General features: G+C 26.7%; 1 protein-coding gene across 1 annotated transcript; it reads left to right on the top strand.

Annotated features, from left to right (window-relative positions):
- Positions 1-7,768: 7,768 nt before the first annotated feature.
- Positions 7,769-9,188, top strand: LOC100786711 (ethylene-responsive transcription factor ERN2). Its single transcript, XM_003543812.4, has one exon. It carries the CDS (start codon positions 7,893-7,895, stop codon positions 9,129-9,131), a length of 1,239 nt encoding a protein of 412 aa, XP_003543860.1. The 5' UTR covers positions 7,769-7,892; the 3' UTR covers positions 9,132-9,188.
- Positions 9,189-14,486: the final 5,298 nt, after the last annotated feature.

The raw sequence follows: 14,486 nt of genomic DNA, 5'->3' as shown, positions 1-14,486 counted from the left end.
AAAAATATTTAAGAGATTTTCAAGTTTAGTATAAGCATTTTGGTTTCTGAAATAGACAATTAGATGGTAAAGAATATGGAAATGGTGGACCACCCAACTCATGGATGTGTTTGATTGAGAGAGAATAAAAAAGAAAAAAAAAATTATGAGTCTCGTATAAAATTTACACTTCTTATACTTTATTTTAATTTAAAAAATTTCTTTTTTTTAGTTTTATCTTCAAAATTAAACACATACACACTAATTTAGTAAGAAACTTGAATAATAAGGTATGAAAAACAATATTGTTCCAGGGACAACTGATCCGAAATAGCTTCCAGGTGGCAGAAGAGCATAGCACAATAACATCTCCGGGAAACAATCACCATGCCTGTCAGTCACATGCAGATCCAGTCAAATTTATATCTGACATTTTTCTTCTAGTCAATATAAAAGTGAATAAACAATTGTTAATTCGCCATTCATTGCTAAGCAAGGGAAACTGGGAAAGCATATTCTATTGTGCTGGCAGTGTTTCAACTATTGAGAATATAAAATGAAGCACGCAAAGGAGAAATTTTTGCAACTTATTAATATTAATTGAAAATCTATAGTTTTTGTGTGTGTTTGGATAAATAATTTTAATCGAGGAAAATTATTTATTAAAGAATTTAAATTTAAAATTTATTATTTAGATATTTTTTATGAAGAATTTAAAATTTTAAAATTTTAAATAAATAAAAATATAAAATTTTAATTTTTTATTTTCTTACTCTTCATACGTCACGCACACATTTTGGTGATTGATGCTTGTTTGTGGCGGTAGTTATGTGAAAGAGATGATAGAAACTAAATAATTTGCATAAAGGCAAAATTGTCAGTATATAAAGGGCCTTGTCACTTACGTTGATATGTCGGTCGAAGTAGACCCCTCAACAATACATGTCTTACCATTTTATTATTGTTTTTCATGTTTTTGTTAATATCATATATGCTGCTACTAAGATTATTCTCTACCTTATATATAAAAGAGATTTTTTAATTTATTAAAAACTATTTTCTTTTTATTGCTATTTATTTGATTTTTAAAAAAATAACTACGAAACCCTCAAATTTAAAAGATTGAAAAAATAAAATATCAAGAAACATATAGATGCAATATATATATAAAGAAACATGTAGATGAAATAAATGAAAGGTTAATGAAAATAAGTGAATAAATAAATTAAAGGAATTTTAAAAAGGAAAATACAGAAAGATGTCATACAACTAGTAGAAGAGATTTAATATTATATATAGATATATAGATTTTGTTAATATTATTTATTGATTTGACTATTATTTATTTTTCTAGACAGCATTCATCTTTGAGGTAATCCTATTTAATCCAGGAACATCCACAATATTGTGGGATAAACATTGTTGTCAAAAATATTTTTCATACAAAATTTGAATTTGAAACTTTGTTTGATAATATGTACTTCTTAAACCAATCATCTGTTGGTATGTTTTGTGAAAATACTTTTTGGGTGAAATTTACCCTTGTTATAGATATACCTATATATTTATTATAATTATAATAATATATAACTATTGAGTTGGAAGGGGAAATTGTTATCTCAAGAATTGAAGGGCGATTTGAATTTGTTACTTGCAACAAACCGATACACTTGACAAGGCCTCATCACTGAGCCATTTCATTTTGAAGGGGAAATTGTTACATCTTTTACTTATTATATTCAAATAAATTCCATTTTATATACCTAAAGCAACCTAAAACTCTAAAGCACCTTAATTTTCACAAAACCCAACTAAACCCACCCTAGTGGGGGAGAAAGTATTACTTGCTGAGGCATATATATAATTTACATAATCATAAATGTCACCCTATATGTGTGTGTGGGGTTGGCATATGTAGGGTGGCTTTTATTTTTTTGGGTAAGATTTATGATTAAGATTAAATTAATTTTTTTAGATTTAATTAAGTGTTTTAATTTTTTTAGTTCAATTTAACTCTCTAATTTTTTAAATCAATTCAACATAGTCTTTTAATCTAAATTGTAACAATTTGTGTCAGTTTAAAAAAATCGTCACTAAATAATTTTAAATTATCATATAATGTACATTTTAAAAAAATAAATGTATTTTAAAAATTAGAGAATTAAATTAAACAAAAAAATTAAAGAACTAAATTAAATATTTTTTAAAATTAGAGGATCAAATTAAACTAATAATAAATCAAAAGAAAAAAATAATTTAATTTTATGTAAATTATATGGGTCAAACTATTAATTCTGGATATGGGTTGGATTGCTTATGAATCTATTAAAAATTAAAAATAAAGAGACGGTTGCACTAGCATTAGTTTAATATTAATAATCACTCAAACACCCAAATTGATCACTATTTTGTGGCATGATTGAAAGGGAAAATTAAAACGTTAATATATAGCATAAAGGTCAGGTTTGTATCTTTCTGGACATCACCCTTATATAAGAAACTTTTTTGAAACTTAGTCAATTTGACAAGGTTTGAATACAATTCTACTAAAATGGAGACAATAATTGATTCGTTAAAAGGCTTCCACGTGGAAGAAGGCGAGGTTGTTCAATGGCATCTTCCTCTAACCATTTAGTTAAATTTAGGGTTTAATTTTGATATATGTAACTGTAGCTTATTTTATATTCATTCAGCGATTTATGATTTCATTTTTTTGAAAGTTGTAATCAATCTCTTTTTTTTTATATATAGTAAATAATATTTTTTATTCTTGAATGTGTAGAACGCTCATAAATTCATTTTCAAAAGATAAAAATTCAAATTTTAGTTCGAAAAGTAAAACAAGTACAACAAATCTTTCTGTTAACTTCCGTTGGTACCATTGAACCAAAATGTGTTAGTAAGTTACAATTAGATTATTAAAATGTCAATAATTTTTCATTGGATCAAAATGTTAATAATTTTTTTTTACCAAAATGTCAGTATATTTTCATTGGACTAAAATGTTAATCATTTTTTTAAACTAAAATGTCAATATGTTTCCATTAGACTAATTTGTCAGATCCAAATTTTCATTTCATTTAAGGGTAAAATATAAGTTAATCTTCATCTTTTCTCTCTATTTTTTATCGCTTCAAGTATAACATTATAATAAACACTTAAAAAAATAGGGAAACAAACATAAATTAAAATAAATATAATAATAAGTATAATCTATCTATTGTTATGAAATTTCTAATGTGATAGTACTTTATCCAAAATATAAAACTCAAACAAAAATGCAGAACTATTAAATTAATCCTTAGAAAAATGTTTATTAATCAAGATTATGTTTATTATTATGTTGGTTTCCTTATTTTTTCCGTATTTATTGTAATATTATGTTTGCAATGATAAAAAAAGGATGAAGATGAAGATTAAATCATATTTTACCCTTAAATGAAATGAAATTTGGAGTCTAACAAATTAGTCTAATGAAAACATACTGACATTTTAGTCCAAAAAAAATTACTGACGTTTTGATCCAATAAAAAATTACTAATATTTTGGTGGTGACTTACTGACATTTTGGTCTAATGGAAACGTAGAGACATTTTGGTCTAATGAAAAATTACTGACATTTTGGTTCAATGATAACTTAGTAACATTTTGGTCCAACAGTAACTTATTAACATTTTGGTTAAATCTACTAAGCAGTCATTAAATCTACTCAGCAGTCGTATTAGCAATCATTTTTGTAATATTTTTGTCTCTTTATGTCATATAGGCCTTTTCATTAACGGTTATTGACAAGTTAACAGATGAATGAATTTATCATATTATTTTTTTCACTTTTGGACACTAAAATTTGAATTTTCATCTTACAAAGATGAATTTATTAGTATTTTACACATTCAGAAACAAAAATAACTATTTATCTTTTTTAATATAATCAATCTCTCTTCTTAAAACATATGAATTATTAGTAAATATATACTTAGTTTTACGTCAGAAACATAAAAAAGTCATCCTTAATATGCGATTATTGTATGGGATATTTTATTCATTTTTTTAAAAAAAAGAATAATTAAACAGCTCATAATTAGTCATTCTTGTACGCAAGATGAAGCATTCCTGATTCTGCTAGTTTTGTTCTTCATTTTTAATAATTAAAAATAAAAAAAATAAGAGAAAAAACTAGGCTCACTCTTGAGAAAGTTGTTAATAATAACTGAAAAATTATAACTTCAATTATTTTCTTATAATTATATGACATATACACTTTTTTGGTGATGAGACTTGTGATCCAATATTATGGATAAAAAAAAAGGATGATTATATAGAGGGAGAGAAAGAAAGCGATGTTAGTTAATATCAAAGGAAAAATTTGAATAAAGGACATAAAGGCAAAATTTGTCGTTGTATGAAGGACTTTGTCTCCTTTGGTTGTTGATGGAAACAAACTCTCCAATTATATGTCTTCCTTTTTCTTTTTCATATTTTTGTTTTTTCCTCTGACTTGCACATTGGTTGCTACTAAGACAATTTCAGATTCTAGCAAACTCAGTGCAAATTGAATGAATGAAATTGGTATTTCTTTTAGAGAATACATTTTTATCGTCCAAGAAGTGTTCAAGAAAAAAGAAAGGTATTAAAATGAAGCTCATGAATGAAGTAATTTTTTTTTTATAGAAAACATAATGAGGTTGGCTTTGGAAATCTGAATATCAAATATTATAAGTCATTAAAAGCAATTAAAAGATTACAATTTGAAGAAAAATGAAACTCATGAATGAAGTATATTTCTTTGGCTTAAAAAAAAAACAGATGACTTCTAAATTGACCCATGAAATCTTCGCATAACCACACGAAGAGATAAAAGAAAATTGTAAATTACAATTGCATTCCATCGATTTTCATTAAAAAAATTGTACTAAACAAGGATTTTTATAAATGATTTGTGATCAAAGAGAGTTTCTTAATGTGTTTGTGTGTTTAAATTTGTTTCCAAGACGCTCATAATCTGATAAAATCATGTCAAAATGAACAAAAAAAAATGACACAAAGTAAGGAACCATAGCTTTAAGCTGAGGCCTGCTAATTATAGACGGACATAAATTCAAACATGCTGTAAAAAGAAATTTAAACCTTAAAATAAGAATCACATGCATCATGTTTTTTACTCGTTTTAATCATCAATTACTTAAAGTATTTTTTGTTTCGATTTTTAAATTCTTTAACCACTATTAGCACATAAGCTCGCCTATGGTAACTCATGGTTAAAAGAGGAGCACGCATTTTTTTTAACATTTTCTTTTATATTGATTAAAAGTTATTGAAAATATGTGAATTAGTCAAATCTTTAAATTCTATCAAGTAAACCAAATATGCATTTAATAGATGAAGACTTTCTAACAAATTCCTTGTTAGACGAATTCTTCCTATTATGCCGGAAGCTACTTTTTTTTTTTCTACTTAAAGATATTACGAAAACTCTAAAACTCGTTCTTAGGAAAATTTCTTCTGTTGTATGAATTTAAATATTGTAGGATGCTTTAGGTGATGGCTTAAGAATGGTATTAAGAATTAAAATGTAAACAGGAAGCAATGATATTAGTTTTTTTAAGGCAAGATATTAGTTAATATCAATGTGATGATAAAATAAACACAAGTAAACAGCGAAAAGGCCAAGTTTGTCCCATCTTCACGTAATTTTAACGTTTTTTTAAAAATTGGTTTGCGTATAATTTCAAGTGTAACGGCACAGTGCGATTCGTTTTCTCACAAGTCACCATCATTCATTTTAATTAATTACTATTAATTATTATAATAAGACTACATGTATTTTTCTTCAGCATTTATCGTTTGTTCTTATCAAGACAATATTAGATTCCTAGAAAGTCAAAGCAAATGAAATGATTCCAAATGGAGAACAAAAAAAATTGAGCTTAATGAAAATCTCAAGTTTTAAGAGTTTAATTTTGATATATTATAAAAAAATATTTTCAATCAATTAGAAACCTTTCCAAACACAACTTTTAATTAAACTAATTATTATATTATAAAAATTAATAATTCTTAATTATAACAATCTATATATGATTTAATATATCAATATATTTCAATTAAATGCAAGCTTTAAAGGGTAAAATAGAATTAAAAATAATTATTAAAAAAATTTAATTTTAATATATATTCAGTATAATTTTTTTACATTATTAATTAATGAGAAATCACGTTAGATATAATTATGACTTTTTAAGTAATTATAACAAAATTTAGCAATTTTTTTTTTACAATTTTGCTATTCATAACAATTATATTCTTAAGTGACAATATAAAAAACTGTTAGTACATTCTATTCTAATTAAATTTCATTATAGAAATGCAAAATTAGATGTGTAAAATTAGCAATGGTTTTTGCTTTATTTGCATTTGATGTTTGATATATGTTATGAGCATCAATCGATAATATTTCACAAGATGATTCCTAAGTTAGAAATGTCACCATCTCTAGTGCTGCATGACGAAAATCCCATAAAAGATTTTCACATTAAAATATTAGATGATCACAAAAATAATTGATCAATCAATGCTTGATGACGACATTACAAAAAGTTTTTGAAGAAAATCTCATTCTTTAAGATTTTAAGTGGGTTAGACTTGGCATCATGTCCATGGTGGGGCATTAGGGGAATCACATTGCTTGACATTCATCATCAATGACGAACACAAAACATTAGTTAGCTTTTTTGTGTGGTTATGATTGATAAAAGATAATGAGGGACATTGTTTTGGGACGAAGGAGACTTCTCATATTACTGTTAATAATTTGAGTAAATATTTTTTGTTTGTTAGTTAATAAGTATCTAAGAATCAATATGATGTGATATAATTGATAAATAACTATATTCCTTAAGCATATTATCAAGAGTTTGATTTTCAGATCATGTTTATGAAAGAGTATCTATTAAAAGAAATTATTCCCTTAAATAATTTTGTACCTCAAAGATTAGTCTTTAACTCTCCATCATAACTTACATAAAAAAAATGTTAATAAGCATCTAAGAGACTTGATTTCCTAAACTTACCATATCTTCAATGTACTTTTGTTTTTTACACTCTCATTGTATTGGCTAGACAAAACATATATGAACGGATATGTTGAAAAAGTTCATAAACTACCAACAAGTCTAGTTATGGGTAATCAAATATAAACCTAACTTCTAAGGTAAAATCCAAACATTAACTGTAGCTTGTTAAGTATTCTAGTTCCTTCTGTATAGCCCATAGGTTTTGGCTACTCAGGTTGTTTTTCTTGGTGTTTTTCTTGGCAACTGAGTGTGAAACTCTGTCTCACATTTCACTTCTTGCCTTGGACAAAGTGGTAGAATTTGGGCAGAAAATGAAAATTGAAATTAAAGAAACATCATAGATCACAATAATTTAGTTTTGTAGCTAGGTTTGGATCACATGGAAAGAATAAATGAAATTGTAATGACCAATTCAGTCCTACTACACTTGGTATAGAATATGCTCAAGTTCTCAAATAAGATCTCACAAGAGAAATAAATCTATGTGCCCTTTGGCCAAGTCAAACAAGCTGCACTAATTACAATGCCTGAGAAACCGCCAAATGTTTGGATATAGAAGCCGAAATCATAAAGAAACAAATATATGAAACTAATTAATCATTGTGACCTGGTCAGATCCAAAACTCAACTAGTTCAAAGGGACAAGGGTCACTCACTTCCTTAAACCACATATAAAAGCACAAACCAGCTAAGCCAAAGCATAGCAACCAAACTTCAGTGCCTTCTAAATTCTAATACTCATCTTATAAGTTTAACCAAAAAAACCAAGCTTAGTACCCTTAAAGAATCACCCTATAAGCTTAACCAATTCAAGAAACAAAAAGAACTCAAAAGGGACAGATGGCAAGGAAGAGAAAGGTTGCTGAAGTCGTGGAAGAGAGAGACCTATGTGAGGGAACCTTGGGTTGGGATGAGATGATGAAACAAGCTGCAGCACTTGGAGGAGTGCAAAGAGCCAGGAAGAGGTTTGTTGGTGTAAGGCAAAGGCCATCAGGTAGATGGGTGGCTGAGATCAAAGACACCATTCAGAAGATAAGAGTGTGGCTGGGAACTTTTGACACTGCTGAGGAAGCTGCAAGAGCCTATGATGAGGCTGCTTGCTTGCTTCGTGGCACCAACACAAGGACTAACTTCTGGCCTTGTTCTCAATCCTCCACAAGTCCAGCTCTTTCCTCAAAGATCACCAATCTCCTCCTTCAAAGGCTTAAAGAAAGGAACAACAACAACACTTGTTCCTCGTCCTCGTCCTCCTCCACTTCACTTCTCATCAACCACCAACAAATGCATCAGCAAGTTGGTGCATATGGAGAAGGTTCAACACAATTCTCAATTGACCAATTCACTGATTTCCTCAATGACCCTGAAGATTATAGCACAAGCAACAATGACTTCATCAACAACAGTGCACAAATTGACTACATTACTAGTAGCTTTGAATCATGCTTAACTGAAAAAGATGGTGGGACTAAAATTGATATGCAATACAAATCCAGGAATGTGACACCACAGACTTCAAGCAATGACAGCAATTCAGGAGTGGAGGATAGTGAAGAAGAAGGCTCTGATTTGGGTGTGCAAAGCACAAATTTGGATGTCCATGATTTTAAGTTTTTGGACAACATTGCTCCACCTAGTTACTACTCTCCCTTTGAGATGGCTGAAGAGATGGAGGAGGAGCCTGTGGAGCCTGAGAATGAGAACTATGGCGATGAGCCTTCAATGCTTAGAGCTGTGATGAAGAGAATGACTTATGAGAGGAAGTTCTCAGCTTCTCTCTATGCCTTCAATGGAATACCTGAATGCTTGAAGTTGAAACTTGAATCAGGGAACATGAAGGGAAGAGGACTAGCTGATCAATTAACAAGCCTTCAAATGGCTTGTAGCAAAAACATACTCGAGAAGAACAAGGAGGAGAAAGAATACATTGGAACAATGGATAGGAGACAGGAAGAAGAACACCAACAAACATCACCTGACATGGATTCTTCAAGTGTTGATGGGGAACTGTTGCTTTGGAATTCACTTGATCTTCCTCCTATTTGCTTTGTTAACTTGCTAGAAAACGGTTCATTCAATTAGCAATATCCATTCATTTTCTGTAACATTATTTATGCTGAGCACAACTATATTGTAACATTAGACTTTGTAGTAAGCATGAAGTAATATCTTCTGCTAATTGAAATTATTTAAATTCTTATTTCATTCATAATTCCTAGTATCAATGAGTAACATTGAATTTAAAGTTTTTCTTACTTCATTCATAATTTGAACCTGCATCAAAGTTCTTATTTTCTTATTTCATTCAAGTTCAAACAGACCTCAGTAGATACTGAATTTAAACCTGCATTGAAAAAAAAGAAATCTTCCTTCATCACAATAATTTTAAGAAAAGTTTTCTTATCATTAACATTCTACAATGTTTGCCAACATACAAGTATATCAATTGTCTTCTGATCCATTAACTAGTATTCACTTAATTTATTAAAAATTTAGAAATATTAGTGTATTATGCTACGGGTGCAAATAAATTTATGCTAGCTTTAGCTACTTTAAAGTTAACTATAAGATCTCTTAAAAATAAAGTAGAAGTTGTTTGATAATTTTAATTTAAAAGTTTCTTTTAAATTAAATGTTTTGTTTCATTATTTCACATGGACTAGTTTTTGAATGAGAGAAATGGAGATTCACTTATGTAACTTATTTTTAAAAGCAATTTAGTTTTTAAGTTACTTTTTCTCTCTTTTTCTTTTATAAAAATTAAGTTGTTTACTTTCATTTTAATAGCATTACTTTAAATGTATTTGACCCAACTTTATTTTAAGAAGAAGAAGAAAAAAAAAATAGGTCAATCACTACGTGAAGTAGAGTAGTACCTGTAAAGAAAAAAAAAACGTTGCTCAAACATTGACTCATTTATTTGAATGAATCGAAATTAAAGTTTAAACTTCACTTGTTTAAAAAGATGTAGAACTTGAGTTTAATTTGTTTAATTCAGTTATAACTTTCTTTATAAAAATATGTGCTTAATGTATATTGTAAATGTGAATGTTAAAATATGAAGTAAAAACAGGTAGATCATGTAAAGATATAAAAAAAATACAACTCTGTTCATAAAAATATAACTTATTAAGAACTAGCTTAATGTAAAATATTATTTGTCTATTTTTTTATCTAAATTACAAATTTTGTTCAATAAATACATTCCTGGAAATTATACGTGAACTTTTAATATCAAATTCATAAAATTTAAAATTGATTCATTTATATAATTGAGAATTTTTGTGTTTCTTTATTTTTTGTTAAACCAGTGAATTTAATCAAATATTTTACAAGTTTAATAGTTCGCTCGATCGAATGACTTAACATATCTAGACATTTAATTGAAACATAATAAACCAAAACAAGACTAGGGCAAGTCAAACATTTCTTAGTCATTAATAATTAAAAATGATGCTAAAATGATATAATAATGTTTTGCTTTCTCGTGGAAGCCTATAGTACAAACCATGTTGTCTTAGTTATAAACTAACATATGGCTATATATCTGATGTTGCTTGTAATGCGATCAGTGATTCTTTTTTCTTTTTTTTTTTCATTTTCTGATAGTAACTATTATATCCACATAAGTTGTCAGAGATTATATTTTTTAAATAAAAATATTACAGAATGTGTAATTATTAAATAATTACTAGCATGAATGTTGATTATCCAACCCTTTAATTTTATCCATCAAGTTAATTATTATTTTTCTTGGTCTGATACTCTGCGTGAATCTCTAATTCAAAGTAAAGGATAATGCTAAATGATGTGAAGGGAATCGCATGAAACATGCACTCATTTTTTTAATGAAATAATTGTTCATTTCGTTTTATATACTTAATTTATTATAAATTCTATTAACAAGACACTCATTCAATTTTTAAGCAAGCAGCTGTATTGATCATTAGACTATTAACAATATGAGTTTAATAATTATATATTTTAAAACTATTTTATGTTTTAATTTAATCATAAATTATTATATAACATTAAAGATAATTATTATAAAACTTAAGAAACATATCATATATAGGTATTTGTGATTAGATGATAATACAAAACTTACATTATTATTATTATTACTATCAAGTGTATAATTTTTTTTCCTAACTCATGTGTATTGATGAAAAATTATCCTTTGAATTATGAAATGATATTAAATATAATACTTAAAATTTAATTTTATGAATATTTTTAAAATAAAATTTAAATTTATGATATCATTAATTGAAATTCACTAATTTGCCTAAAAAAATTAGTTATTTTCATTGATTTACGTAGTCTTGTTTTCTGTCAATGGCCCACTGCTTACATTTTGCTTTCTTTCTTTCCTATAGGCTACAGTGGGAAAAACTTCCTAAAATGTTGCAATAATTCACATCAACATAATGCATCACCACAGTTATCATCACTAGGAGAAATACCGTGTCCGCATTTCTATTACACACCGTGTTTTATTACACTAATTAATTTAATATGTTTATATCCTTTTAATGAAAAAATATTAATATTAACTATATTATTGACTTGTCGCATCTATGTATCCGTATTTTTATGTTGATATTACATTTTTTTGTGATAAAGTTAAAATATTTATTCATTTTATCTTTTTATCCAAACTTATTAATCTAAAATAATTGATTAGCTCATAAGTACAAGTTGAAAAAAATAAAAATATGATAATTGAATAATTATAATAATTTTGGTTTGAATTTGAGGTAAAACATATTTTAACAATTTTGATGAAATAAGACATTAGCTCAATACATAAAAACTTGTTAAATTTTATAGATAAAAACAAAAAAAAAATTAGTTGTATATAGGTTGGATTTAATCTTATACTTGAAAATTTATACAAATAGAAAAAAAGTATAATTTTTTTCATTTCAAAACTTATAAAAAATAATAGTAAAATATTATTCTTTCTACTTAAAACTCAATTAACATATCAATTTTTATGGATGGACTCATGAACAATTCAATTTTATTCTATTCTATTTTATTCTCGTGTACAAATGATGAGATTTGAGTCAATAACTCTAATTCAAACATTTGTGTTCAAAAAATATTGTTAAAAATCAATTAACAATAATAGTTGTATGGACAAAACTTGTATAAAATATTTGGTATTACCAACCCGTTTAGTCATTTGAAACTGAAGATTAAAATAATTGGATTACTTATGGTTTGAATTTATTGGATGAAAATTATTTTTGGGTAACTTAATTTTCTTTCTACAAACTTGAAAGTTAATGGAACAAATGAGATAAGAATTTGGAATAAGTAGATAGAGAAGAAAAGTGGTAGTTTGGGTGTTAGGAAAGATAAGACCCATAATTAAAAAATATTTTTTTTTAAGAAGGTGGGCTTTAAAAATGTTTATTGTTAATTGATATATTTTTAAAATTAAAAAATGGACGGTTTTCAAAAACATTGGATACTTGGCTAGAAAAATATTTAACATGAATTACATATAGATAAAAGAAATATTTGATACATGCCTCTTTTAAAGGCATAAAATGAGGAAAAATAATTGTATACACCAAAATTGAAAATATCTTTATATATTGTTATATAGATAGGTTGTGGATATAGACTATAATATATAAATTATAGATTATACACGTGAAAAAAAAATAGTGTAGATATAACTTAAGAACAAATAAGCTAGGAATTAGAAAAGAAAAGGAATAGTTTGTGTGTTAAGAAAGATGGGATCTATAAACAAAAATTTGGTTTTTTTAAAAAAAATAGTCAGCTTTTACCAACATTTAAAATAATTAGTTTATTATTAATGATATAATTTAAAAATTCAAAAATATAATAGAAATATTAAATTTGATAAACTAATGAAATTAACAGATTAGTGTTGAAACACATACAGGTATAACATGAAACACAACAATATAATAGATTAGGTAAGTTTAAAAACCCAATAGTGCAATACAAAGAGATAGGAGGCAATAACTCAAAAAAATAATTATATATAAAAGCCTTGCTTCATTGGATTAAAATCACTTCTCATGTGCTAAAAAATAATCACCATTTGTGTCTCCTTTTAAATGCTAAAACACAGACAATTAGAATTTTGAGACATTGACTTAACAAACAATGAATTAGATAAGTTAAAAAAATTAAAACTAAAAAATAGATTTTATTAGTCAATGAAGTACCATACAATGAATTTGATATGTAAAAAAATTGATATTACCTTAAACATGAAAGTGTAATCAATTTTTTTCAATTAAAACAACATTAATATTAATTAAAAAATTCACATATAGCTTAGATAAAATAGAAACTATTTTTTATCGTGATTAAGCATTGACAAATTGATATGAAATTAGGAAAGTTCATTATTCCTTCTTATCTATAGATTAACCCATAGACTGAGGAGAAAGAAAATAAATTAAGAGATAGAAGCAGTAGTTACAAATCGTCATTTAAGACAGCACAACATTTCCTTTCAAGTGTTGAAACAGGAACAAAAAATAAGATTTTGTAAGCCATTGATTATTAAAATAATTTTTGAAATTGGTCTTGACAAACATTGAGAGTGTAAAATACTTGAACTAAAAATCAAAGGGATAGGAGCCAAGAACTCAAAAAAATTGGTTTTGCTTGAAAACTTAGAAATGAGAGGTTATTTTTAGAACTGAGGAAACACAATCAAGTGCAACCTGAAACACAAAAATACAATAAATTAGACAGGTTCAAAAAATTATAAAAAAAAATGTGGGTGGAAAGGTTTATTTTGGACAGATAAAAAGCCTTGGTAGAAATCACTTGAGATTAATTTTTTTAAGTGTTGAAACACAAACAGGTTCAATATATATTTTCGAATGTTGAAACAAACAAATAAAAAAAAATGAGTTTTATAAGTCATTGAAGCAACATACAATATATTAAATGAGTTAAAAAATTTTAAAAGGAGTTTGACATATGTTGATGGTGATATATGCAAAAGAAGAGAAACTTAAAAGAGAGAGGAGGGAAGGAGGGGAACCAAAGTTGAATATAAAATATGAAAAACAAAATTAAAGTTTCCCATCAACATTTGTCATTCAATATCCAAAATTTTAAAAATATACATCATTCTCTACGCATTGTAATTGAAAAGTTCATCAATATTCTCCTCCCTCCCCCCAAATCCTTTTCCCCAATTTGTCTCCCATTTATTGGTCAATCTTCCATGTAAAAATTGTTAAACAGTAAATCCATATAATTAGATACTCAACAAAAAAATAAATGAAGTTCTTGTAACAAGGCCTATCTCCATATCCAACTTCAATTTATTTCAATGACTCACAAAACCAAGTAAAAATTTGAAAGTATATATTGAACTTGTTTGTGTCTCCAACTCCATAGATGAAATTATTTTTGGCTAGGCCTATT

The sequence above is a fragment of the Glycine max genome, chromosome 13 (genome assembly GCF_000004515.6).
Source record: "Glycine max cultivar Williams 82 chromosome 13, Glycine_max_v4.0, whole genome shotgun sequence".
NCBI classification, from domain to species: domain Eukaryota; kingdom Viridiplantae; phylum Streptophyta; class Magnoliopsida; order Fabales; family Fabaceae; genus Glycine; species Glycine max.
Note: the sequence above shows the minus strand (reverse complement) of the source record. Positions and strands in the feature narration are given on the sequence as shown.

What these genes read in the sequence shown, in the direction of transcription:
- LOC100786711 (XM_003543812.4), top strand. Translation starts at nt 7,893, where the DNA reads ATGGCAAGGAAGAGAAAGGTTGCTGAAGTCGTGGAAGAGAGAGACCTA.